Source organism: Mustela nigripes, chromosome 15 (assembly GCF_022355385.1).
Source record: "Mustela nigripes isolate SB6536 chromosome 15, MUSNIG.SB6536, whole genome shotgun sequence".
In the NCBI taxonomy this organism is placed as follows: domain Eukaryota; kingdom Metazoa; phylum Chordata; class Mammalia; order Carnivora; family Mustelidae; genus Mustela; species Mustela nigripes.
This window is the reverse complement of record NC_081571.1, coordinates 39,204,255-39,229,064: the sequence shown is the minus strand read 5'-3', so window position 1 is coordinate 39,229,064 and position 24,810 is coordinate 39,204,255. Positions and strand designations below refer to the sequence as shown.

The following is a 24,810-nucleotide window of genomic DNA, read 5'->3' as shown; positions in this document are numbered from 1 at the left end:
AATCTTTAAAATAACTGCTATACGTGTATATTATTTTGTTATTCGTGTAAAGATTTGTGAACCACATACTGTCCTTAAGGACGTGGCCGAGCCCCTCCTGATTTTTGGTGGCCCTTTCTGCCACCCCACAGCGGGCTCTCAGCCCTTAGGTACTCAGCAGGCGTTCAATATGTCCAAAAAGCATCCTTTTGGAGCGTCATGGTTGCTATTGTTCTCACCTTCCTGGCACACTTCCAAGTAAGTATAGATCCTAGAACTACTTTTCCCGGTGGCCATGGCACCGGGGCAAGGCAGGGTTAGCAGACGATTTCATATTCCAGCGCTGCTCAAATAGTGGTTCAGAGGGTGTCGTCTGCCTTCCAGGTTGGCAGGAACCGTTCTCCAAATTCCAAATCATCCCACACTAGCACTAGTGACTTCTGGTAGCTTCTCGCGCTCTTCCGACCTGATCCTGGCGGTGCCCTTAAGACGAGCAGCCTGGACCGCCTAAGGGGTTGAACGGCGAAACGAACGGGCCGCACAGCCAATCACGTTTCGCTCTGCCCGGAAAAGGCGGGTCCCGGGAGTGTCATTGACAAAGCCGCGTGGGATTGGCGGGTCCGGAGCGGTCCGGGGTGGCGGGAGTTTTCGGATGTGTTGGCGGTGACCTGGGCAGCAGCGGTTGGGCTGAGTTGGACCGGAGGGGCGGGCGGCGGAACCGGGAACGCCAGTCCGCCGCGGATTTCTGAGCTCCCGTCTCGCGGGTCTCACTGCGGCCGTCTTCTTTCCGTCCCCCAGAGCTGCGGGGAAGGATGGATCGGCACCGGCCGCGGCTGCACCACCCGAAGCAGGGCTCCGCCGCCGGGGCCCCCTACCCAGGCTCTGCTTCGCTCCGGAGCTGCCGGGAAAGCAAGATGCCGCGCAGGAAGGACCCCCAGCACCCTCCGCCCGGCGCGGCCGAGGAGCCTGGAGAGAAACGTCCCAAGTTCGTAAGTTTCGCCTGGCGCTGTGCTGGGGCAGCTGCTGCCTTGCGGAGGGGCAGTGGCTCCCGTCCTGGGATCCTTCAGTTTCGTTACCCTCTGACTGGCTTGACAGCCGTGGGTGGATCCACGGGGCCTGGGGGGGGGGGGGTGGAGGTGGAGGGGAAGTTTTGTTCTAGGTTTCTAGGGCTGCCAGTCTCGGAATAGATTTACAACGACAGGGTCCAGTTCTGTTTGGATCCACTGACAAACCCACTTGGTCCACTGTGTTGCCCCACGTTTGTTCTGGCTGAAAAGCTGTTCAGAAGTTTCTGTATTGACGTCACCTAGGTGGACATTGCATTTTTTAAGTTGAAATTCTCCCCACCCCTCTAGGAGGCATAGCAAAGTGAACTTTTAGGTGATAAGAATCCCCCCCCCCCCCCAGCTTAATATTTTAATCCACGAAGAACTTTTTAAGGCAGATGTAATTTTCCAAGTACAAAAAAATTCGTTGCAATAACATGGCGGGCTATGTAGTCACTGCTAAGGAATGTCTCGCTTAGATTGGAAAGAAGTCTAAGTATTTGAAATTCGCTATTCTGGTTGCTTCTCTTACTCACTTTGGCACCCAAGGGAGATGTCATGATGAGCGGCTTGCGAATCTTTTTGGTGTCATCTAGTGAGCAATGCAATGATGATTGTTTTGCATATGTGTGTGCAGATAAATCACTGAAGGTTGATAGCTCTAGGGTGAATCTAACAATTAAAAATTTAATATTTGGACCCGTCCGTTTTACTTAGGAGTACGGAAAACTTTTTAAGTTATTGGTAAAATTATACAGTACTCCATGCGCCTTCTGTGAACAAATAAACACTCATTAGGAACTTAAGTCAGGATACACATATTAAGGGAATAGAGATTTGTGGAGGAGGAGTAAGTTGCTAAGTATACAGTTAAAAATGATGGTTGAATAAAACTGGGAGCAGAGCTGTGATATGTATCAGAATGCTGAAAATGACGGACACCATGGATTAATTTTGCTAAAGTAAGTATCAAGGTGGCCATAGGCCATGTGAAGTTTTGCAGGAGCATCAACTATGTTGTTATTGTTATTTTAGCAGAGTTGAAGAATAAATGGGATTGAGTTAAACTGGTAGTGCAGGATTCTAGCCAGTAGGAAAAGAATCCTGGGGCAATGGTTTTTCTTCCTTTTAGAGTCTACTCTCTGTGTTAGTGATGTCATTCTATTTTGTTTCTCACTCCTATGCTCCAGAATGCATGGGATGTGATTTTCTGTGACTCCCCCATCAAGGACGTCATGGAAACAGAACCTAAGCTAGTATTTAGGTTTAGTTTCATTTTAGGATGTATCAGGTGATTTGGATTCTAGTCTGTTTTTCATTTCCTAAGTACGTTAAAAGAGTTATTGTAAAGATGAAATGAATTCCAAAGGCAATACTTTGAAGCTTTAAAGTTAATAAACATATCTAAAACAGTGTCTTCTTTTATTTTTTATTTATTTTAAGATTTATTTATTTATTTGAGAGAGAGCATGCATGTGCGTGGGGAGAGACAGAGGGAGGGGGTCCCAGACAGACTCTGTGTTGATTGCAGAGCTTACCACCAGGCTTCCTCTCACCACCCTGAGATCACAACCTGAGTGGAAACTGAGACTGGGTCCCTTAACTGACCATGCCACCCAGGAGCCCCCACACTCCCCACCATGTTTGTTTTTGGATAGGAGTCTGATTTGAATCACGGCTTCATAATTAATTTAGAGGTAATTTTGACTATTGATAATCCCTGAAACTAATTTAGATTCTTGCTGACATGGTAGTTTCTTTAACTGTATTTTCCATTTCACTAATTCTCTCATCAGCAATGTTTAATCTGCTATTTAACTTGTTTGGAATATTTAAGTTTAGCAATTACAGTTGACTCTTGAACAACATGGGTTTGAAATACACAGGTCTAGTTATGCATGGATTTCTTACAGTTCAGTACTGTAAAGTTATTTTTTCTTATGGTTTTCTTAATAGCATTTTCTTTCCTTAGTTTGTTCTAAGAATAGAGTATATAGTACATATAACATGCAAAATATGTTAGTTGATTATGTTATCAGTAAGGCTTCCGGTCAGTAGTAAGCTATTGGTAGTAAGTTTTTGGAGAGTCAAAAGTTATACACGAATTTTGACTGCATGGAAATCCATCAGTGCCCTGAAACCTTGTGTTGTTCAATGGTCAACGACATTTTTTATTTCTGTAGGTTTTATTTGTTTCTTTTTCAGATCTGCATGGTCATTCCTGATAATTCATTGTTTCTTATCTTTTTTTTTTTTTTTTTTTTTAGGTATTTCCTATGTGACTCTCTTTATTCTTTCTTTGATAGTTCTGGTGTGTGTAATTTTTGGACTGTCTGTGTTGACTTGCACTCGTGGTGGCTTATTCTCTCTCCTCCTGTGCTTATAGATCTTTAGGAGCTCATTGCTTTATCTCAACGTATCTTTCTTTCTTTTTTTTTTTTTTTTTTAAAGATTTTATTCATTTATTTGACACACAGAGAGCCAGAAAACAAAGTGGGGGGAATGGCAGAGGGAGAAGGAGAAGCAGGCTCCCCACTGAGCAGGGAGGCAGATGTGTGGGACTCGATCCCAGGACCCTGGGATCATGACCTGAGCTGAAGGCAGACACTTAACCGACTGAGCCACCCAGGCGCCCCTCAACCTATCTTTCAATAGGCCTTAGTGGGGATGTTTTTCTCCGGTGTCCTTTTCTGGGAGTGCCACCGATTGGGACCATCTGTTTTAGGAGTAAGACTCATAGAGAGCCCAAGGTTCCATGCTTAACCCTAACTCTGTTCCTGGCCTATGGCTCAGTATGCCAGTCTTAAGGCTCCCTTCTGAGCAGCTCTTCCGAGTCAGCCTAGTTCCGCACTGCTCTCAGTCTCACCCTAGTAACTCTAACTTTGAGGTTGGAGATGGTCGCTCCCTCGTGCGATCTCAGCAGTGCCTCTGTATGTGATTGTTCTGTAGTTCTGTTTGCTCTACTGCCAGATGTCAAGTCGGTTCTTGGCTTCTTTTGATTTCATATGGAGCCACATTAGCCTGAATCTCTTTGGGCCACCGAGTCATTAGGTCACCTACTTGCCATGGGTAGCTGCTTTTGACTGGAATATGTAAGGTAGGTTGGTGATGTCACAGGAATAGGGATAATTTAGGTATTTGGTGTTTTACATACTCCATAAAGCTGCAAACTGGCAGTTGAACTGAATGGGAAATTGGTCCCTTGCCCCAGTCTTAGATTAGGAAGGCATAAGTTCTGGTGCCCACTGAAATCCTGCTTTACTCTGAGCCTTGATAAAGCAGACACATCCTTGTTTTCTAGTGTAGGTCTAGTCCTGCGTCTCAGGTTACTTTTGAATTGTGTATACAAGTTTGTGGTATAGAATTTCTCCCTATAGATCTGTGTAAAGAGTAGAAATTAGTCTGTTGTAAATGTATGTTAGTTTGGCTACACAGGAAATCACTGACTTTGGGGCTGTTTGGGAACCAGCCCACTTGACTTCAGTGGAAAATATGGTAAGCAGTGAGGTGGGTTTTTTTTTTTTTTTTTGGAAGCAGTGAGTATTGAGATGCTGGGGATAGATACTGGGGGACAGGATGCAACTATTGGAGGCTGGGGGTGAGGGATCAAGGCAGGTGTCTGGATGAAGGCTTTGAGAACGTAGATAGAATTCAGGAGGATCATTAAACTTTGTCCTGCCCTAGGTCACACTCTCAGTACCTGAGCTGAAGTCCTATTTCCCTTTTAGAATAGAACAAAACAGTTGCCTCTTCATCATGAAATGCCTCTCAGTGATGCTGGGCACTTTGTTCTTACCTTTCACTGCTCTTAGAAGCACACAGCATGGGCAGTGGTGGCCTCCCATCCAGATGGAGAGCAGGATGTATGGCTTCTGGAGAAGTTCCCCTCTCTAGGCTGTGGGCCTATTTTTGGAGAGGAGGCCCGTGCATTTGGTGATCCTGTTGGGAGAGCAGCTCTTCTTTATAATTAGGAATATCCTTTAAAACTTCTCATAGACTTTAGTGTAAATCTTGCATCTAATCATATGGTTTCCATCGAACGGCTTGTTAATTATTGTTTAATTATGTCATTACAGTACTTTAAATTTGGGTTGTGATTTTTCACCTTGTCCAGTAATATCTGTCCAGTAATATCTGTCTACCATTTTGGACATCAATAATGATAATAATTAACCCTAATGATCGAACCAAGTTCTGTTCTAGGTGCGTCTACTCACTTACCCTTTTACCCCCTACACCAGCCCTATGAGGTGTGTGATATTACTAGCCTTGTTTGCTGGGTGGGAAAAGAAAAGGACAGAGGTTGAATTGCCTTAGGTCACACAGCTGCCTGTTGGTGGGATGGGGTTTGAACCCAGACAAGCCCCTGCCTGCCTGGGTTTTTTAGCCACTGTCCTGTATTATCTCCCCTGCAGTTGGGAATTTTAATCTTTACTACGGTTCTCATTCAGGAGCCATTACAAATACTAGCACCTTTAATGAAGACAGAATTAATGATTTCCTCCTGATCACAGGCAGTTTGTAAGGTGGGAAGAGGTAGGAAGTTGGAGAGCTGTTTGTTGTACTGGGAACTTGGGGGAAGTGACATCAGAGTAGACTTGAAGAGATCAGCGCATGCTCACCTGGATGTTGTTTCCTGTGTATCTGGAGGCAGGTATGGCTGGCTGAATAATGAGCACCTCCCCCCGCCCCACCCCAGAGATAGTCATGACTTTTAGTCCCTGAAACCTGTGAGTGTTCCTTTCTATTGCTAAAAAGCACTTTCGGTGAAGGCTTTTAAAATGGGGGAAATTATCCTGGATTACCAGGCCCGGCTCTACATGCACGCTAGGTGTCCTTGTAAGAGGGAGGCAGAGGGAGATTTGACTGCAGAAAAGGAGAAGGTGATGGGACTCTCAGGCAGAGACTGGTGATGTAGCCCCAAGTCAAAGAATGTTGGCAGCCATTGGAAACTGGAGGAGGGAAGGAACTGGTCTCCACTCGAGCTTCCAGAGGGAGAGTGCTACTGCGAACACAGTCACTTGAGCCCAGTGCAACTCATTTCTGACTTTGGGCCTCCCGGCACTGAGAGAATACATTTTTGTTCTAAGCCATCTGGTCTGGTAATTTGTCTTGGCAGCCCTAGGAAATGACCACAGCAGGTATGCTTCTGAGGGGGACCACATTGAAAGGTGTGGTTTAACAGTTTATATATGAAGTGTTTTAGGAGAACCATCAAATTCATCTAAATCTCTTTGTTGTAGTATGGTTTTATTTTGGACTCCTTGTGATTGGGGTGGGTGGATAGAAGATACATACAGTTCAGTCCTCTGGAATAGCAACTAGAACTTGAATTCATCTTGTTCTGCTGCATCATTTTCGTAGTTGCTAGAAAGCAGAGCAAAGGTGGAGGTAATTTCTGGGTGCTTTTTCTTTTTTTTTTTTAAAGATTTTATTTATTTATTTGACAGAGAGAGAGAGATCACAAGTAGGCAGAGAGGCAGGCAGAGAGGGTTGGGGGAGGGTGGAGGAAGCAGGCTCCCTGCTGAGCAGAGAGCCCAATGTGGGCTTGATCCCAGGACCCTGAGATCATGACCTGAGCCGAAGGCATCCCTGGGTGCTCTTTTTGAGTTTATTTCTTCACTGAGTCCTCAGCTAACGTGATGCTTTCAATGGTCCTAGAGTTAAATTGGCAAGAATTGGAGACAGTGTTGTTATTTGAAGGCTTTAGGCACTTGAATGGCATTCATGTCAAAATCCACCTGACCCATCTGACACGGAAGCCTTCAGAGGTAAGATCATTTATTTTATTCAGGTCAGTCTTCTAAGTGAATTGCCTGAATTGCTCAGACTTTTCTTCCCCCACCATTTACCCTTCTGAACAAGAGAAAAGAAGTTTTCTGTTATTGTTGTTTGTTTGTTAATATATGACTTATCAAAAGAAACAAAATATATCAAGTGGCTTTTGGGAGTATGTTTAGTTGCTGAAAATAGATGATATATGGCTTTTACTTCTGGATCACTCTGTATCTTTTGCGCGTGTGTGTGTCATGGGGGGTAAAAAGGGGTGGGAGTAGGGATAATTGTCTCAGATTTAGAGTAAGGCTTAATTGCTTTTTTCAAAGACTCATGTCTTTAATTATGAAGCAAGCAAACTGACATACATTTATTACACAATGAAACCTTGCATCTCATCTAGTCTGTCTTGTAGCAATTGCTTCTGAACAGATGTTACCTGAAACACCTTTGTGCAGTTGGTAGAATGCTAAAATTTGTCATGCTTTTATTATTGTTGTCGTGAATTAACTCTACTTTATGGCATAACTTTATTGCTGTGTCCTAGAATCTTTATATATTTATTGCCTTATAAATTGGATTTAAAATTGGCTTTTTATATAGAATGTAAATTAACATGTGTATAACTTGTTTATGCTTGCAGAATAATCCAAGAAAAAACTGCTACGTATTATACTAATGTAATTGTCTTTAACTCAGCACATAGTATCCTCCAAACAGGAATGAAATGACTGCTACAGAATATGCTTACCGTCACACTCTGCTTATTTCTCCCAGAAACTGATTTGACTTTTAGATCTATAAAATATAGATTAAGCATAACCTTTTACTTCATGGGATATTAAGGATCAAAGCACGAGCTTTCTTTGAACAGGATCTACAAAGGTAACTTTTCTCTCCAGAGCAGCAGGGTGGCATTGAAGTGCCTCATCGCTGGGAGTAATCTTCTCAAATATCAAATCAAATAATCATTATTAACTTAGGGGAGGATTTAAGAGTTTCAATAAGTTAAGTTTTGGTGTTGGAATGTTTCAGTTACTGGCTAATTAATGAGAACTCTTTGGAAATGCTTGCCATAGATGGTATTCTTTAAAAAGACCCACTGCCATCTCTTCTTACAGTTTTTTTTTTTTATTTGTAGAATTGGGAATAGCATTTATGAGCGGTGACGTGGGCCACTGTTATGGCTTGAATCCTATAGCTATGTTATGCATTCGTTGGGGCTAGTTTCTTCTCTCTGGGCCTCTGTTTCCTCACGTGTAAGATGCGATTGTTGGGAAGTTGAGAAGCTACTGTGTGATAGGCCTGGAATGGTACCTGGCTCATTGTAATCCCGATGTCAGTCTTTGCCATTTATAGGATTGCTGTTGCTGTCATCAGTAGCAATAGTAGTAGTAGTAGCAGTAGTAGTAGTAGTAGTAGTAGTAGTAGTGCACTGTTTTCTAGGTTTTAGGGCCTTGGGGATATTACACTGTGTATTTGAATTACTTTCCTGTACTGGAAACTTTTCACAGGGTCAGCATTTTCCCCCACGTTGTGTGTGGCAGGAGCAGAGTCCTGCCATTCTCAGTTCTTTTCCTGGGGTGCTGGGTAACATTCAGGTTGATGCAGGTTTCTGGTTGTGATGGCTGCATAGTCAGAGCAAGGTTCTTGAACTTTCTAGGCATTATGTTTTTATACGTAAAATGGGGATCATGAAACTATGACACTTGCATGCAGATAAAACTTAGAAAAGAAACCCACGAAGGCAACAACCTCAAACTTAGGAAACAAATCCTTGTGATGCTTCAATGTGGACTTGAATGATAATAAAAATAATGTTACTTATATATGTATAGATATAAGTTAAAAATATGACTCCTTATGTTTATGGCTCTTTTACAACTATGAAACTCCAACAGATTTTCACATAAAACCCAAAACAAAACTATAAAACCAATAAAATTCAAATGAATAACAACATTAATTTAATGTGATTGATGATGATGTTTTGCTGAAATTAAGTCATCATTGTTGAACTTAATAGTGGGAAGATATGTGTATGGTTTGCTGTTTTCCTTTTTGTCAGCTTGACTTTTGGATGGAAGTGGAATACCAGAGGCTGAGGAAGCAGAGGACAGTGATAAAGCGAAAGACTCAGTCCTATACTATTGGTAGAGATCGGTCATCTACCATTATTGTCTTTTTCACAAGATTTTAACTTGAGGCTTCGGGTGAAATAGTGATTATGATACAGTCACTGGTTATGATAAAAAAAAATGTAGCCATATGTAGATATTTTCTACTCAACTGTATGAAATTGATGAAAAGGAGCAGAAAGAATCAATGCTGAGACCACCAGCATCTATATTCATTTTTCTCTTGAAATTAACCTTACCATAGCTCTGAGTATTTGGTTCCTTGAATAGGGACATTTTGGAATTATGGACAACATTTTGGAATGGAATTCTTCCTAAGTAGAGGAGATCATGAAAACCTAGGTAGTGTGATTGCTGTTGTTTGTCCTTCTTCTAGTGCCCTGTTGTGGTGTACACAGGCACACACCCACACACACACCTACATGCCCACACGCACGCACGCAAGTGTGGCCACCAGAAGCCACACTTCTGATGGAAGGACCATGGTGTAGAGTGGTCATTCAGATTGTCCAGATGATGCTTATTTTCCTTCAAATGTTTAAGATAATCTTGGAAAAATGCAATATTTAAAAAATCGTCTGGACCTGGAGAGCCCGAGACGGGATCAGCAGACTCAGTTTGAGGACTCCAAGAGGTGACTTAAGAAGTTAGTTGAGTACTGGAAACTGGCAAAGGTTTTGTACCTTTAGTTCTTCATCTAGCAATGAGCTCAAAGTGATTAGTAAGTGTTCAGTTGTGAAGGATGTATACAGTGTGCTTCAAAACAGTTTACTTCTTCTTGGGGCGCCTGGGTGGCTCAGTGGGTTAAAGCCTCTGCCTTCAGCTCAAGTTATGATCTCAGGATCCTGGGATCTGTTCAGCAGGAAGCCTGCTTCTCTTCCTCTCTCTCTGCCTACTTGTGATCTGTGTCTGTCAAATGAATAAATAAAATACAAAACAAACAAACAAACAAACCCAGTTTACTTCTTAATAGTTTATTGAGGGAAGACATTTCCCTTCAATTAAAAAATATATATATATTCCTTTGGTCATACAAAAGAAATGTAGAACACCATGTACTCACAGTGAGTGTCAGAAACGAAATTTTATAAACGCTATTGAAATGTCTGTTTTCTCTATCAGTTTCCTTTTAATCTCTGCTCTTCACTTCTTTGAGGTAGGGGCTATTTACAGGACTTTTTATTTATTTCATGAGGGACCTTCATGGGTTAAATATGGCTGACTACCTGTTCAGCTCTCCAAGGAAATTATCATTAATTCTAGGTTATTCTAGAAGTTAAAAAAGAAAAGTACATGCTTCTTTTGGAGTTATGATGTAGAATTTCTTGAAACTCTTAGTGAGATACATGGGTTAGTCTAATTATTAGATCTATAATAGTGCATTTATTTGGCTTATTTTATTATAAAGTATCTTCCCAGGATGTGGGGAGTTTATCCTGTAATTGTTGTATTTTCCTGAGGTGGGTTGTTTATTTGGGCATCAGGAAATGTAACTTTGTAACATTCAGCTTTTAAGTAGGATTTACAAATTGGTGACATTAATTACAGACTGTACTATACTATTAAACTGTTGTGTTGATCAAATCCTTGGGTAGAATGCAATTTGTAAGGACAATTACGATTCATTTCTAATATAAAATCTGACAATCTGAGAAATGAACATGAGAACCAGAATGCACATAATCTGCAATCAGAAATTCAATGTGACAGTTTGATTTCCTTATAAAAGGTGATGGTCTCCAATTAAAACCATGCTCAAACCCTCCCTTATTCAGCCTCTCTTCTGGAGGTGTTATTTTGCTGTTACTGATATGTTATCTTGAACCTGTTTTCAGTTACGTTATGCACATGTCTGTGAGCTTTTGGAAGTCACTTTCTCTCTCTGCAAAGCTTGGCATAGGCTTGAGCTTACTACAGTAGGTCTGTGAATGCTTGGCTAATTGAAAATCTATGCAAAATTACTCCTGTAACCTTACACCACCTGGTTCATTAATCTATTCATGATTAATTTAGATTTAAACGTTATTGATATACCCTAAATGTCTATTTCTTTTTATAAAAGATTTCAGTGGTGGTGGGGAAGAACATGTAAAGGCTACCAGAAACATATCTGGGTCACTGGAGAACTGAGCCTGCCCATTCAGGCTCTTCTAGGGGCCAGCTATGTGGCTTTCAAGCCCTACTGTGGTAAAGAGGGTGTAGGATGGATTCAAATACGGCAGTGTATCCTTGGGCAAATCAATGAACTTCTGTGCCTCAGTTTTCCTATCTGTAAAATGGAATAGATAACCACAGCACGGCCATTGTAGCTTGTTGGGAGGATAAATGGAGGTAATGGATGCTTCAGTAGCTTGGGTACAGTGCTTAGCAGTTAATACGTGACAGCTATTGTGAGTTTTACTCTTTTAATTCTTTCTCAGATACAAGAGTAGGGGGGAGTCTCACCTGAAATGTTGAATTCTCTAGGGCTGATCATTTGGAAGGAGATGTGATGGGATCTCAGTTACTGGCAGCATTTTGACCATTCTTTTTAGCTTCCCACCTCCCTTTCTCCCTGTGTTCCTGTTAGACCCCTGCATTGTGTCCCTGAACCCGACCTTAACTGGAGTGGGGAACACACCAAGAGGTTTGGCTCCTGGGCGTACACCCCTCCTTTCTGTTTCATCTAGCCTTCTGGCCCCTTGACCTCTCTTTCCCTGTCGGTTTCCTGCCGACTTCTGCTCCACACATACCCATTCTCCACAAAAGTAACCCTAGCACTTTTGAACTAGGATGGCTTCGCATTCCTCACCTCCTCAAGCCTGCCATAGGGTAGACGGTAAATAACTAGTACAATCTCTGGTTTCCTTGTCCACTTGCGCTGATGGCCAAGACTGCAGCAACTTGACAGGCTCCCTGGGTCTTGAAGTGGGCTGCTGTCTGGAGGTGGAAAACCTCCCAGCTCTGTGAGCTGATTTCCTTACATTCTTTATCTGTGGGTCGGCTGATTGGCTGGGTCCTCAAAGCTGGAGATAATCATCATCATCACAATAGCTACATTTATTCAGCTCTCCCAGTGGGCTGTGCACTATCTTAATCACTTAATCCTAATTCACTGCTTTCAAGGAAGCACTCTCATCACCCTGGTTTTGGATGGGATGGAACTGAGGTGAGGAGAGAGTTTGGGGCCTTTTCTGAGCCGCCACAGCTGGGGATGGGGGTGATGGGTACCAGCAGTCAGGTCTAACTCCAGAGCCCTGGCTTTGAACCACCTCTCTGGTTACCTTTTCTATTTCTATTAACATTTATGCTAAACCATTAGCATTACTCTCTTTACCTTTGCTATGGGCCTGATTGCTTTTTGTTGTGAGTAGTTTTTTAAATTGAAAAAGTAATGTATGTGTAAGGGCCTACTTAGCCGGAGCGAGCCATTTTGTTGTTGATGCAGCAAACTTAGATTGACCCGACACCCACCCCCCCCCCCACCCCGAGAAGCTTACTTGGGAACAAGTCTGGGAAACCAGAAAAATATGACTGACCAGCCCCTGATAACGAAGCCCAGATACAAGGACGTGTCCGGCCAGGTGGAAACGTCCAATCAGTAAAAGCGCACGTATTACCTCCCTACCTGCCAAGGATGAGCGAAGCCAGGTGGAGACATCCAATCAGGAAAGTACCTCTCTAACCACAAAAGAATGTGGGCCCTACCCTTTGGGCGCCAATTCTGACCAGAGTAATAGGCTAGTTCAAATAACTACTCTAGGATGAATTGTAATTCAATTGGCCACCTGTGTGTGGCCAGGCTCAACCACATGGCCTTTACTCTAGAAAAGTTAGTCTGTGAGACTGGGAGGGGTCGCCTCTTTGCAAGAGACAGCCCTGGCTGGTCAGTTTGATTCTCAATTCTTGGCGCGAAATAAAGCTTTGCTTGACCTTCGCTTTGTATCAGTCTTGTCCTTTTGTCTACGGACCCTTTCAGTATGCACCTCTTAAAAAGGCCAGCAGTGGAAGAGTACAGTCTCGCTTGGAGACTTCCTTACGTCCCAGACCACTGAATCCGCTTGTTCCCAAGTGGTGGCCGCGGTGACGTCTATTAATTTCTTTTGTTTCCTTTAATGATATTCTGTGTGTATGTGTAAAATACCCACTTGTATATACATGGGAACATTCCACCGCTTTCCTTTAAAAGATCTTAGAGATGGTTACCCCTGACTCTTAGCACTCCCCTTGACACCTTCTTCAGATAGAAAATAAAGGCCATTTTGCTTGAACTTGCTCAATTTCCTGCTGTCTGCACCTGTAATCTTCCCTATCTGCAGCTCTTCCTCCTTTCCCCCTCCAGTATCCACAGAAGAAATGTTTGTTTTTCTGTTCAAGGTTAAGCCCTTCACCCCGTTCTTGATCCAGTCCCATTCCATTAGGTGTGTTTCACTCTTTATAGGTTGCAATCTCTAAGAATGCTCCGGTGCTTCCCATTATAAAAGAAAAAGCAGAAGCAAAACCAAACAACCTCCCTCTCTGACTTTCTCTTGACCCTTCTCCCTCTCTGAATACTATGCTCTGCTTCCTTCCCTTCTAGTCAGTTAGTTCTTTTTATTTATTCAGTAAATACGTGAATTTATTCAGTAAATATGTAGAGCACAGGTAGATACAATTTGGTCCTTGTCTTCAAGAGGCTCCCATTCAGTCTGGTATGAAGAGAGGTGTGAACCAACAAGTGGTAAGTGTTACCAATGAGTCCATTTTAAGTCATCTTGAAGGACTCAGGTTCTGAAATAACCTGGATTTAAATCCTGGTTCTGTATTTGACAGCTGTGTGACTTTGGAAAATTACTGTGTTTCTTTGTTTGTTTCTTCATCTCCAAGTTGGGAACCTATATGGTACATTGGATATGATGATTCAGCGTGTTAGAATGAGGGTTGACACACAAGTTTTAAATAGGTCTTAGCCTGTTGCTGCTAGTATGAGGGCACTGGTGAAGGGTAGAGTGTTCTTGTTGACGAGGGATTCAGCCAACTCCCATTGGTTCCTCAACCTTCCTTTGCTTCTGTTCATTCCACTGAAATTGCTTGGGCAGAACCATTATTACCAACATGGTGGCTGATTTTCAAACTTCATCTTACTTGACTTACTTCACAGGATTAGCACCAACCTCTAGCTTCTTGAAAGCTTTGCCATGATGTGTACTTTTCTTCTGATCTTTGCTCATCTTTCTTGGCACCATTTTATTTATTTATTTGACAGAGAGAGACCACAAGTAGGCAGAGAGGCAGGCAGAGAGAGAGGAGGAAGCAGGCTCCCCGCAGAGCAGAGAGCCCGATGTGGGGCTCGATCCCAGGACCCCGGGACCATGACATGAGCTGAAGGCAGAGGCTTTAACCCACTGAGCCACCCAGGCGCCCATCTTTGCATCATTTTAAATTAGTGTTCCCAAGTACTGTCTCCAGTCATATTCTTCCAGTTTATACCTCCTTTCAGCCTGAGCTTATCTATTTCCTTAGCTTTTACTACTGCCTAGATTAGTGTTTTTCAGGAGGACTTTCTGTGATGAGATATTCTGTTCTGCTTGCCCCTTAGCATCTTCTCCGCTAAGTCAGCTTCCCTGATGGTGATGTGATGATTGACCCCTTTTGGAGAACAGGCACATCTTATTCTGGCCAAAATGGTGCACTTTCATAGCCCCTGATGCCACCATCAGCGATAGGTTTATGAGCCAAACAGCATCAGCTATGATAGAACCAGGTGTGGGATCACAGCCGTTAGAAGGGCTGTCATCAAGGCAAGAGAGAACACATGATGATGAGGATGTAAGGGGAACCCTTTGTACTGTTAGTGGCACTGTAAATTGGTTCAGCCACCGTGGAAACCCGTGTGGAGGTTCCTCAAAAAATCGTAAATAAAACGACCATATCATTCAGCAGTCCCACAGGATATATATCCAAAGGAAATTAAAACAGGATCTTGAAGAGACATGGCACTCCCATGTCTATTGCAGCATTATTCACAATAACCTAGATATAGAAACAATCTAAATGTCTTTCCACAGACGAATGAACAAAAAAGATGCACTATGTATACACACACAATAGAATATTTTTCAGTCATGAGAAAAGGAAATCCTGTCCTTTGCAACAACACGGATGGACCTGGACATTATGCTTAATGAGATAAGCCAGACAGAGAAAGATATTGTATGATATCACTTATAATGTGGAATCTAAAAAAGCCAAACTTGTACAGACAAGAGAGTAGAATGATGGGTACCAAGGCCCAGGGTGGTGGGAAGGATGGGGGAACTGGAGAGATGTTAAAGGCTACAAACTTCCAACTAAAACCTAAGTTCAAGATCTCCAGTGCATAGCATAGTGATTAAACGATACTGTATCATCTACTCCAAAATTGCTAAGAGACCAGAACTCAAATGTTCTCACTACAAAAAATAAGTGATAATTATGTGATATGATAAAGGTATCAGCTAACGCGATGGTGGTAATCACTGTAATATATAAATGTATGAAATCAACACTTTGGGCACTGTTAGCTTACACAATGTTAAGTGTCATTGATATCTCAAAAAGAAAAGAAATAGGGGAGGATTATCTTCACACCCTTGTGAGATCTGCAGTCCTGAATAATTTGCCCTAGTTTATTAGGATCATTGGGTGCCTTCTCATGGCTGTGGCTGTCAGCTGAGCACTTCCCCATAATCCTTGTTGACCTGTTTTGTTGGTGTCCTTGAATAGTGCAATTATCAACATGGAACCATGGACTTTTAGAAGTACTTTGCGAATATACTTGGGCTAATGTTGTTAGAAAGAGCCGGATTTTGGCATCGCTGGAAGATTGCCAAGGGCAATTAGGCTGAAGTTGCTTGAGCTCGCAGCTTGACTGCAGAAATTGGTGTGTTCAAAACCTAATGTTTTGAACATAGAATGCCATATGTTGGAAATTCACTGTGCCATGATATGTCACGGTGCAGATTTGGTGCAGTATTGGGCTGCTCTGTGTCTGATCCCATTCAAGGATTTATCTTTCTGGATACCTCAGGATGAAAAGTGCAAAGAAAAGCATTAAGATGAGGAAACTTTGTATTTCAGTGTGGGTAGCCCTTGCAGGACTGTTACTTTGTGATACTAGTTTTGGAATCACCAGAAAGAGAAAATAAGTGATCCAGGCTCTTTATTTTTTTCTCTAGAGCCTTTTGGGTTGTCAACTCCTTCAGGGCAGCTGACATGTATCGTAGGTCTTTTTGGGCCAGGCCTACTGTGGTGTTGGCTTAGCTTAGATGCTAACTGTATAACCAGCTTGGGTAATGTTTCTAGAAGAAATGTAAAATGAACTACATTTTATGCATAATACTAGGACTGGATGTAAGGGTTGGGATTGTGCTCTTTTTTCTGTTTTTTAGATGTTAACCTTGTAATATGCACTCATCGTTTGGGCTCATTTGCAGTGAGGAACCATTGTAGACACTAGTAACAAAAAGTAATCAAATTATGCAAGAAAAGTTTTCAGCAATTTAGTTATTGTAGAGTTCAAACTTCATCAAGAACTAAAAATACTGAATTTTCTTTGATTGATGTTGCCCTGTAATTTTTGATTTGGATGTGTGTGTGTGTGTGTGTGTGTGTGTGTGTGTTTTCTTGAATGTGGATATTTTTGTGACTTACATTTTAGTCTGAATCGGGAGGGCATGGTTTTCTAAGGCTTGTGGTATATACTGCAGTTTAAATTCTACAAATTAGAAATAGAATAGAACTACTTACTCCATCTCTATTAAACCCTTAAGAGAGCAACTTTAAGACATAAATGGAGAAAACTCCCTAACAAAACATATTCTTGGGGCACCTGGGTGGCTCAGTGGTTTAAGTATTTGACTTCAGCTCAGGTCATGACCCTGGGAGTTCCTGGGATCGAGCCCCTACTTGGGCTCCCTGCTCAGGGGTGAGTCTGCTTCTCCTTCTTCCTCTTCCCACACTCACACTCTTTCTTCCTCTTCCCCTTCCCGTACTCATACTCTCTCTCTCCCAAATAAATAAATAAAATCTTAAAAACAAACAAACAAACAAACAAACATATTCCTATTAGTTTATAGAAATCACAGTCTGCCCCTTCCTCCCCCCCCCCCCCCCGGCTTGTTATACTCACTCACCAGAACTTTTAAGGTGTAACTTTGTGGTCAGTGTTTTAACACTTAATAATCACCCAGTTGGAATTGTGCTCGTTTTTCTTGTTAACATTTCATTTTCAAATTTCTTTGCCTCAGAAACTGCTTTATTTCCACTGTGAGTCCTCCCTAGATTTGGTAACAGCAGCTGTCCCATTGTAGCAGTGGGGACGGAGGGAAGGGGAATGAGGGTTTTGGAGTCACAGGGACCAAGGGTCCATTTCCAGCCTGATCACTTTTCACACTGGCAAATCACTTCTGACACTTCATTTTCTGATGTCTAAGATGGGGATAATGGTTAATTAATAGGATTGTTGGGTGTTGGTAATTATGAAGAGTGCTCAGGAAGTGGTGGTGATTATGATGAGGTGGACTACAGTCTCTGGGTACTGAGGGTCTTCAGTTTTGTCTCAGTCAGAGCCTTTTTTGACTTAAAGAAACAGACCCCTATACAATATCTAGTTTGAAATTGGAAAGGGCAGTTGTAAAGACACAGGGGGGTATATTCTTGGATCAAGCATAGTAAATGTAGCTGATCTTCCCAAGGGTTTGGAACCAAGAACTGATAGCTGGCAACTTCTGTCATTCTCTCTTTTCAGGGGTCACACAGCCTCGTTTTGCTTCTCATTAGGCATTTGTTCCATTGTTGTGTCTCCACAGAGCACAGCTTCTGTGTCTGTGATCTTTACACAGCCAAGCTCAGAGCCTTGCAGTTCCAGACCTACATGCTCTCCACCCATGCGAGAACAGATTGTCATTCTCATCTCCAAATCCCAAATCCAGATTTTTGGTAGAGTGAGGATCTGATTGGCTCTGGTTGGGTGTGGGGGTTGAGCTCTGCTCACATCTGTGGTCAGCCCTGGCTCACAGAGAACAACGAAGCCTGCTGGGTCCACCCCGCTGACATAGAGAAGGGGTTCTGTGCATGAGGCAGAGAAGCCAACGAGTATCTACCATATTGACATGTGGGTCTTTGGAGATTCCTTGATGATAGTCTTGGCACTGGAAGATTGAGCTCAGAAGACTTTGTCCAAGCTAGTTTTTTTTTTTTTTTAATTAACATATAATGCATTATTTGTTTCATGGGTATAGGTCTGCTGTTCATTAGTCCTACATAGTTCATAACACTCACCATAACACATATCCTCTCCAATGTCCATTCAGACACCCCATCCCTCCCACACCCTCCCCTCCAGCAACACTGTTTGTTTCCCGAGATTAAGAGTCTCTTACCGTCTGTTTCCCTCTCTGGTTTCATCTTGTTTCATTTTCCCCTCTCTTCCCCTGTGATCCTCTGTCTTGTTTCTGGAGTTCCTCATATCAGAGAGATCATATGATAATTGTCTTTCTCTGATTGACTTATTTCACTTAGCTTAATACCTTCTAGTTCCATTCATGTTGTCGCAAATGGCAAGATTTCATTTTCTTGATGGCTGTATAGTATTCCATTGTGTGTGTTATCTATCTATATAAAAGATCGTTATACATTTACCCCTAGTTTCCCATTAGAGTCACAAGTAGTTGTGACAGGCTTTATAAGTACTTGTGACAGGCTCTACCTTCAGATATTCTGATTCAGTTGGTTTGGAATGTTAAGAAAAGAAAACAAAAACTCTTCAGCTGATTCTCAGGTATGGTCAGGTTGAAGACCACTGACCTACAGTGTTCCCTGTACTAGGTCTAGGCATTCAAAGATGAGGAAGAACCAAAGTCCCTGGCATATTAAAAACAAAACAAAAAGAAAGCCAAAGACAAACACAAACTGCAAACAATGATCAGTGACCCAAGGGAATTGTAAAGGAAGAGCTTTGGATGAAGTGTGGTGGACTTATCATTTTTTGCTGATAATGAAGGCTGACACCGCCCACCCCCACCACAGGTTTATTCATGCAGTAGCTACTCAGGTCTGCTTACCTCCATCTCATTCACCCAGCTAGCTGTCCCTGTCCTGAGGCCCAGGCTCTGGGCATGGCCTTGGGAAACTGCCACTGCTTGAGTTCTCAGCCCCAAAGAAAAATGACAACATTGCGAGGCCTCAGCAGCTGTCAAGAGAATGGTCCAATATAACTGACACCCAGCAAATAGAGATGCTGGCAAAATGACCATGACAAAAATCCTGCTCTCGGAGCCTATGCCCACTCTGGGGAGGGGACCTGCACACATTTACAGCAGTAACAGATGGATTTAACTGGATTAGAGGATGATTTCAGCCCCCCAGTGAGGGGAGACTGTTGGATGTGGTTTTAAGGAGAATGATGGTGATCTGAACCAAGGTGATACTGATGGAGTTCTAGAATCTAGGTGAGGTTTGGTGGGGCGAGGTCCAGAGCCGATGACCAAGAAAGAATTCTTGAGACATCTTTGCTGCAAAATGATGGTTTATTAAAGCACGGGGACAGGACCCGTGGGCAGAAAGAGCTGCTGCCCCGGGTTGTGAGGGATGGCAGGTTATGTACCCCGCCGTTGGGGGAAAGTGAGGGAGAGGGAGGTTTCAATGGAGCTTCCATATGCTAAAGAGGGCCTACTAGGTGCCGGGATACTGGAGGTTTTGTGGCTTGATCAATGTTGTCTTTTCCCTTTTGGCAAGCCATTAACATCAAGATAGTTGGGAGATTCCTAAAGAATGTCACATTTGTCCCACCCTGGAGTAATGGAGTGGGGGTAAGGAGGAGATTGCGAGGTGTCAACCTTTTGCTGGGGTGAGGGGGAGATTGCGAGATATCAGCCTTTTTGCTTTGTCCTCAGCCAGCCTTCTGCTCCCTCATCAATGCTGGTGGGGATGTTAGTGTGGGAAGGAAGGGGACTTGTGGTGATTTTTTTCAACTAAGGCTTCAGACAAGCCTGTGAGGACAGACGCTTCCTACTCAACTGGTACCAGGAGAAACTGATCAGGGAGTTTCAGTGCCTGGGGTCTCACAGCTGATCCCTATCGGAGCTGGATTCCAATCTAGGTGAGTTGGATTCTAGGACCCAGGGTGTTAGCCTTCTGCTGGGGAACGCAGGGCATAAATAAGAGTCACGGAAGAGGTGTGCTTATGGGTGAGTTAGAACCTTCAGGAAGCAGGCGATGTTTGAAAGGGGAGTATGTGAAGGAACAGAGCCCAGACAAGAAATAAAAACGTTGGTGGAACAATTTAACAGGGGAATTGCTTATGAAAGTGTTGGAGGGGAAAGGGCAAAGAGGGGATGCTGCCTGAGAGGGACCGACCCTGTGGCGGGACTCAGTTATCTGTGGGCACCTGGCTCTTTGTTGACCCCTTGGGGGAGGACCCCCTAGGGCTGGGCCTCAGACTCCTGTGGGGTCTCAGGAGTTACGTTGTAATTAAACTATTGTAACTAAACATTTTTTCTAACTTTCCTTTCTCCAAACATGCTGGGCTATTCCTTTGACAGCTTCCGCACCTGCCTCCCCATCCTCTAGTCCTGTATTTGAAAAGTTTTGTTAATGGAATAGACCTAGCTGAGTTGGTCCAAAGACTGCCTTGGTGGGCTTTACAGTGTTTTGAGAGTATTTCTAATACTTCTTAGTAAATAACGCCTGGCAAATACTTCTTAGTAAATAACGCCTGGCAACGAGCCCCGTTAAGGAGCCCTGAAGGAAATGTTCGAGAACAGCCACTGTTCCTTCCATTCCCTCTGGGGCTTTCCCTCCGGGGAGTCTTGTATCTCTTGTATTCAACTGTTGTTTATTGGTTAAGTTGATTATTCATAGCATGTTTTTGTACTTTTTGTATTTGTGACTGTTCCGTAAGAGGAAGAGGAATAAAAGAGTCCCTGGCCTTAAAGTGCACTGGTGTCCACCTGCTACGGCTCCCTCCCTTTCTTTTGTCTTGTTTGCTGTAGCTGTGCTGGTCCCTGTTCCTTGAGCGCCCCAGACTTTCTGGGGGCTGCTTTCCCTCTGAGCTGCTTTCCTCCATGTCCACACAGCAACCCCCTTAGTCCGCTTTCAGCTCTGCTCCAGTTCCACACTCCCTGTCAGACCTCTGCTGGCCCAGTTCCCCGCATTCAAAATTGCAAACAGCAAATGCTCCCGCTTGGCTTCCTAGCCTCCCTTGCCTTGCTTGGCTTTTCGTTTTAGCATAACAAGCGTCACCTTCTAACATCCTCTGTAACTTATTTATGGTGTTTATGGTCTCTTTCCCAAGAGAAGGAAAGTTCTTTTAGGACAGGAGTCCTTGTTTTATTTACCAGTGTACTCCTTGTCAAGAATATAGTAATGTTTAATAAACATTTGCTGAGTGCCTGCCTTCAGATTCTGTTATGCTGTTAGAAGAGGAAATTTTCTGTTACAGGTTTTTCCCGAATCATGGCTGAGGATGAATGTGACTTCAGTCTTCCATCATGGTTATGTTTGCCTGATAATAGCATGTATTTAACCAGATATAGTTAGCAAGGAGGGATTGCTTTTCCTTCTGGTCGCCATTGAACAGCTCTGATGTGCGCTGCCCTCACTGTCTCTCACCGCGGTTATTGTCTTGCTGCTCTTTTGGCTTTAAGCTTCTCTGGGCAGGGACTGAGTCCTCTTCATTTTTGACATCCTGTCTTGCCCCATGTTAGCAACCTAATCATGCAGTAGGAAGATTAGGAGTAGGAGATTAGGTTTTTGCCTAAAATCCCAAATCCTGTTTTATTTTGGTACCATGTCCTCCTTTGCATGAAAGTTACCAGGTGAGTGGTATTTACCTTAACATTCTCAACATAGCATGAGATCGTTTACATTTACAATAAAGAAAAATGATAGATTTCTTTTATCTCTGCCATTCATAAGTGTCATAAAATAGGAAAATAAAGCTAAGTCAATATGTTATTGCCACAGAAATTGAATTTGTGTCAAAAGGATTTGTGCTTGTGATGTAGTGATTCGTATATTTTTCTTGGAATTAAGTCTCCAGCAGGTTGACAACATCAATAATTCACAAAACCAAGGAGCTTTTTGAAATTGGTTAATTTATATATGTGAATTACAAAACCAGTGAATAATGTGCTTAATGTATTCAGACATATTTGCAAATATGCATTTAAAAAACCCTAGTCTGTGTTTACAATATTAGATTTTTTAGATTTTTTTTTTAACTTCATACATTATTATTTGAAAAGAAACTTATCTATATTTTCTGCTTGGTATGGAAAGTATTATCCATAGTAATGTAAAAAAGCTTTTCTCATTATAAAAATAAATAAGCTTATTCTAGACAACTGGGAATATAGAGGAAAATGTGGGGGAAAAAATTGCTCCAAATCCCACAATCCGGATATATAAAATTAAAAATAGTTCCTGTCTTTTTTCTCCATAGGAGTGTTTATTAATGGAGTTGGAATTATATTGCATATGCAATTTTAAATGCATCTTTTTTTCATGTAACAATAGTATGCATTTTCCTATGTAATTATAGGAGGCAGGACTGTAGTTATATAATCATTCCCATATTCTGGGAAGTTTTAGGTTGATGACAATTCTAGGTATTTAAGATAAAATATAGTAACAAATACCTGTGTACACACTTCTGTTTATTTTCTAATTCTAGAAGTAGAATTACTAGGTTAAAGAATGTGAACATAGGATTTATTTCACCAAATCCTTCTCTAAAAAGGTTCAACAAAACTTAATTTCCTTATGGTGATCCTAGAATGTAAAAAAACAAAATCCTTCTTGAACCAATAAGAAATGATGCCTGGTGCTGTGTTAGCTTTGGGAATATTCCAGCTGCATCGGTGTCTGAGTAAGACCTCTAGGAGACGCTCAGAAACAACTTATCTAAACCTAGTTTAGATAAGCTTCAAGGTACTCTAGGACCATTTCTGGCAGTGAATACTTTAAATACTTTTCAGCATTCTCCAGATGACTATAAAGGTCATGGATTCTGGTGACCTAGAACCAAATCGACTTGTAGAGCTGCTCAGAGATTTGAATTGCCTTTTCTTGGACCCATTGCACAGGAGTTTTTGATGTGATAGTAGACGTGAAAAGAACCGGAATGGCTGAGGAGAGCATCTTAAAATAGGTATTAAAATAAGTTCAAGCTGTTACTAGAATTAGCCATTCTGTTTTTCCTTTCATTTTTCCTCACCATTGAAGTTTATTGAAGGAAAAAGAACACTGGAGTTGAGTTAGAATTTAAAAAAAAAAGAGAGAGAGACTTGTTAGGTGCCCAGCTCCTGTGTTGTGTCATCTCGGAGAGAAGTTCAAGTAACAATTTGATAATTGGTTTTTCTAGAGAGGTAGTGGTTTTCTAGCAGTTCTGTTGCTGCCTTTTGATCCTTCTGAAAATGTTGAGTTTTCTTAGAAATTAATTTTTTCCCTTCTATGAATGCTTAACTGATGTCTCTTCCTGAAAGCTAGTATATCTCGAGGACTCTCCTTTCCCAAAGGAGGAATTATGGAGAAGAGAGGTTAGGTTCTCTGGCGGGTGAGAGTAGCGAAGACTGGGGTAATGGCCAGGTGTTTATTTTTCTGAGGTAGGCACGGTTTGGTTTTGAATAAATGAACAGATCAAAAGAAGCTGGAGAGATTTTACTCATTCTCACCTGTCCCTAACATGTCTCACTTTCTCTACCGGGGACTAAAAATATGACCGCATGAAAAGCCAGTCAAAAGCTTTTCTTTATGTTATCAAAGAGCCAGCTCTACTCTTATCCTCAGTGCTATGAAAGCTTCAGTATTATTTTTGGACGTTTCTGAGCTGTTAAATATGGAGTCCTTGAATACTTTCACATCTAGGTATGGTCTGTCGTTGCCTGGGAAATGAACCTTAGGCTCTGTAGGTGTGGTTAGTGTCTTGATTAGTCCTATACCTTTATAGTCCTGCGGTCTTCACCATTGGCATTGACATTAAACAGGTGTGTGGGCCAGAAATGTTAGGATAAAGCACGAGTTAGCATTTGGTGGAAAGGAATAATCTGGAATTGGAAACAAGTGTGAGCAGTGCATTAACATAGCATCACCCACACCTTTTAAAAGATGTTTGATCCATTTTTCCTTTTGGATGTAAATTTGTTGTGTCAGTAACCCATTAGGCACTTACTTTGACAGGCAAATAGTGTTATGTCCTGGTTTGATCTAATGAGCAAGCCTTGATCCTTTAGTACTAAACACATGCTTACAGGGTAGAATTATCGTGCCTTTAGGGATAAACTAAGCATTTGAATAAATGACGCAATAATTCACCCTACCCCCTAGAGAGTGTTGAATTCTCTTAAAACAGTACTAATTGGTGCCTCTCACTACATGGCAGTAAGACCTGTTCCAGTTGTACCAGCTCAGTGTTTCTCACTTTGAAAAACGTCTTCTACTTTCTACCTGTACCCTTCATTTAGCTTGTTTCGGGGACATTGGTTCTTAAGAGAGCCACTTGACGAGAGTTTCGAATGTGTGCTCAAGGGATATTTTGTGGCTGGTGGTGGTGGAGTGCAGAGTGGTGTTTCTCACTGGGTCCTGGGCTGGTGGCTGCATTGCCACCTGGAGCCTGTGGATGCCTAAACCCCACTTTAGACCTACTGATTCAGAATGTTGAGTAGCCGAGACCTTGTTCTCTTCTTTCACAGAGAAAATCTTGGTGTGTTCTAGTGCACACTAGCAAGGTGTAAACCAGGTGGCCGAGAGGGTCTCATCGATGAAATTGGGTTTGAGTCAGGCGCCTTCAGAGGTTTTAATCGTACAAGTTTTCCTCGTTAGTAATTCGTCATAATGACTTAGTTAAAGGATATAAATTGATGAAATTAAATTGC

General features: G+C 42.3%; 1 protein-coding gene across 1 annotated transcript in view; it reads left to right on the top strand.

Moving 5' to 3' along the window:
- The first annotated feature begins 615 nt into the window (after positions 1-615).
- Positions 616-24,810, top strand: part of DIAPH3 (diaphanous related formin 3) — a 498,555-nt gene continuing 474,360 nt past the window's right edge. The window contains exon 1 of the mRNA XM_059377539.1: positions 616-968. Within this exon, the coding sequence (XP_059233522.1) occupies positions 792-968 (177 nt within the window). The 5' untranslated portion in view covers positions 616-791. The remainder of the gene's footprint in view (positions 969-24,810) is intronic.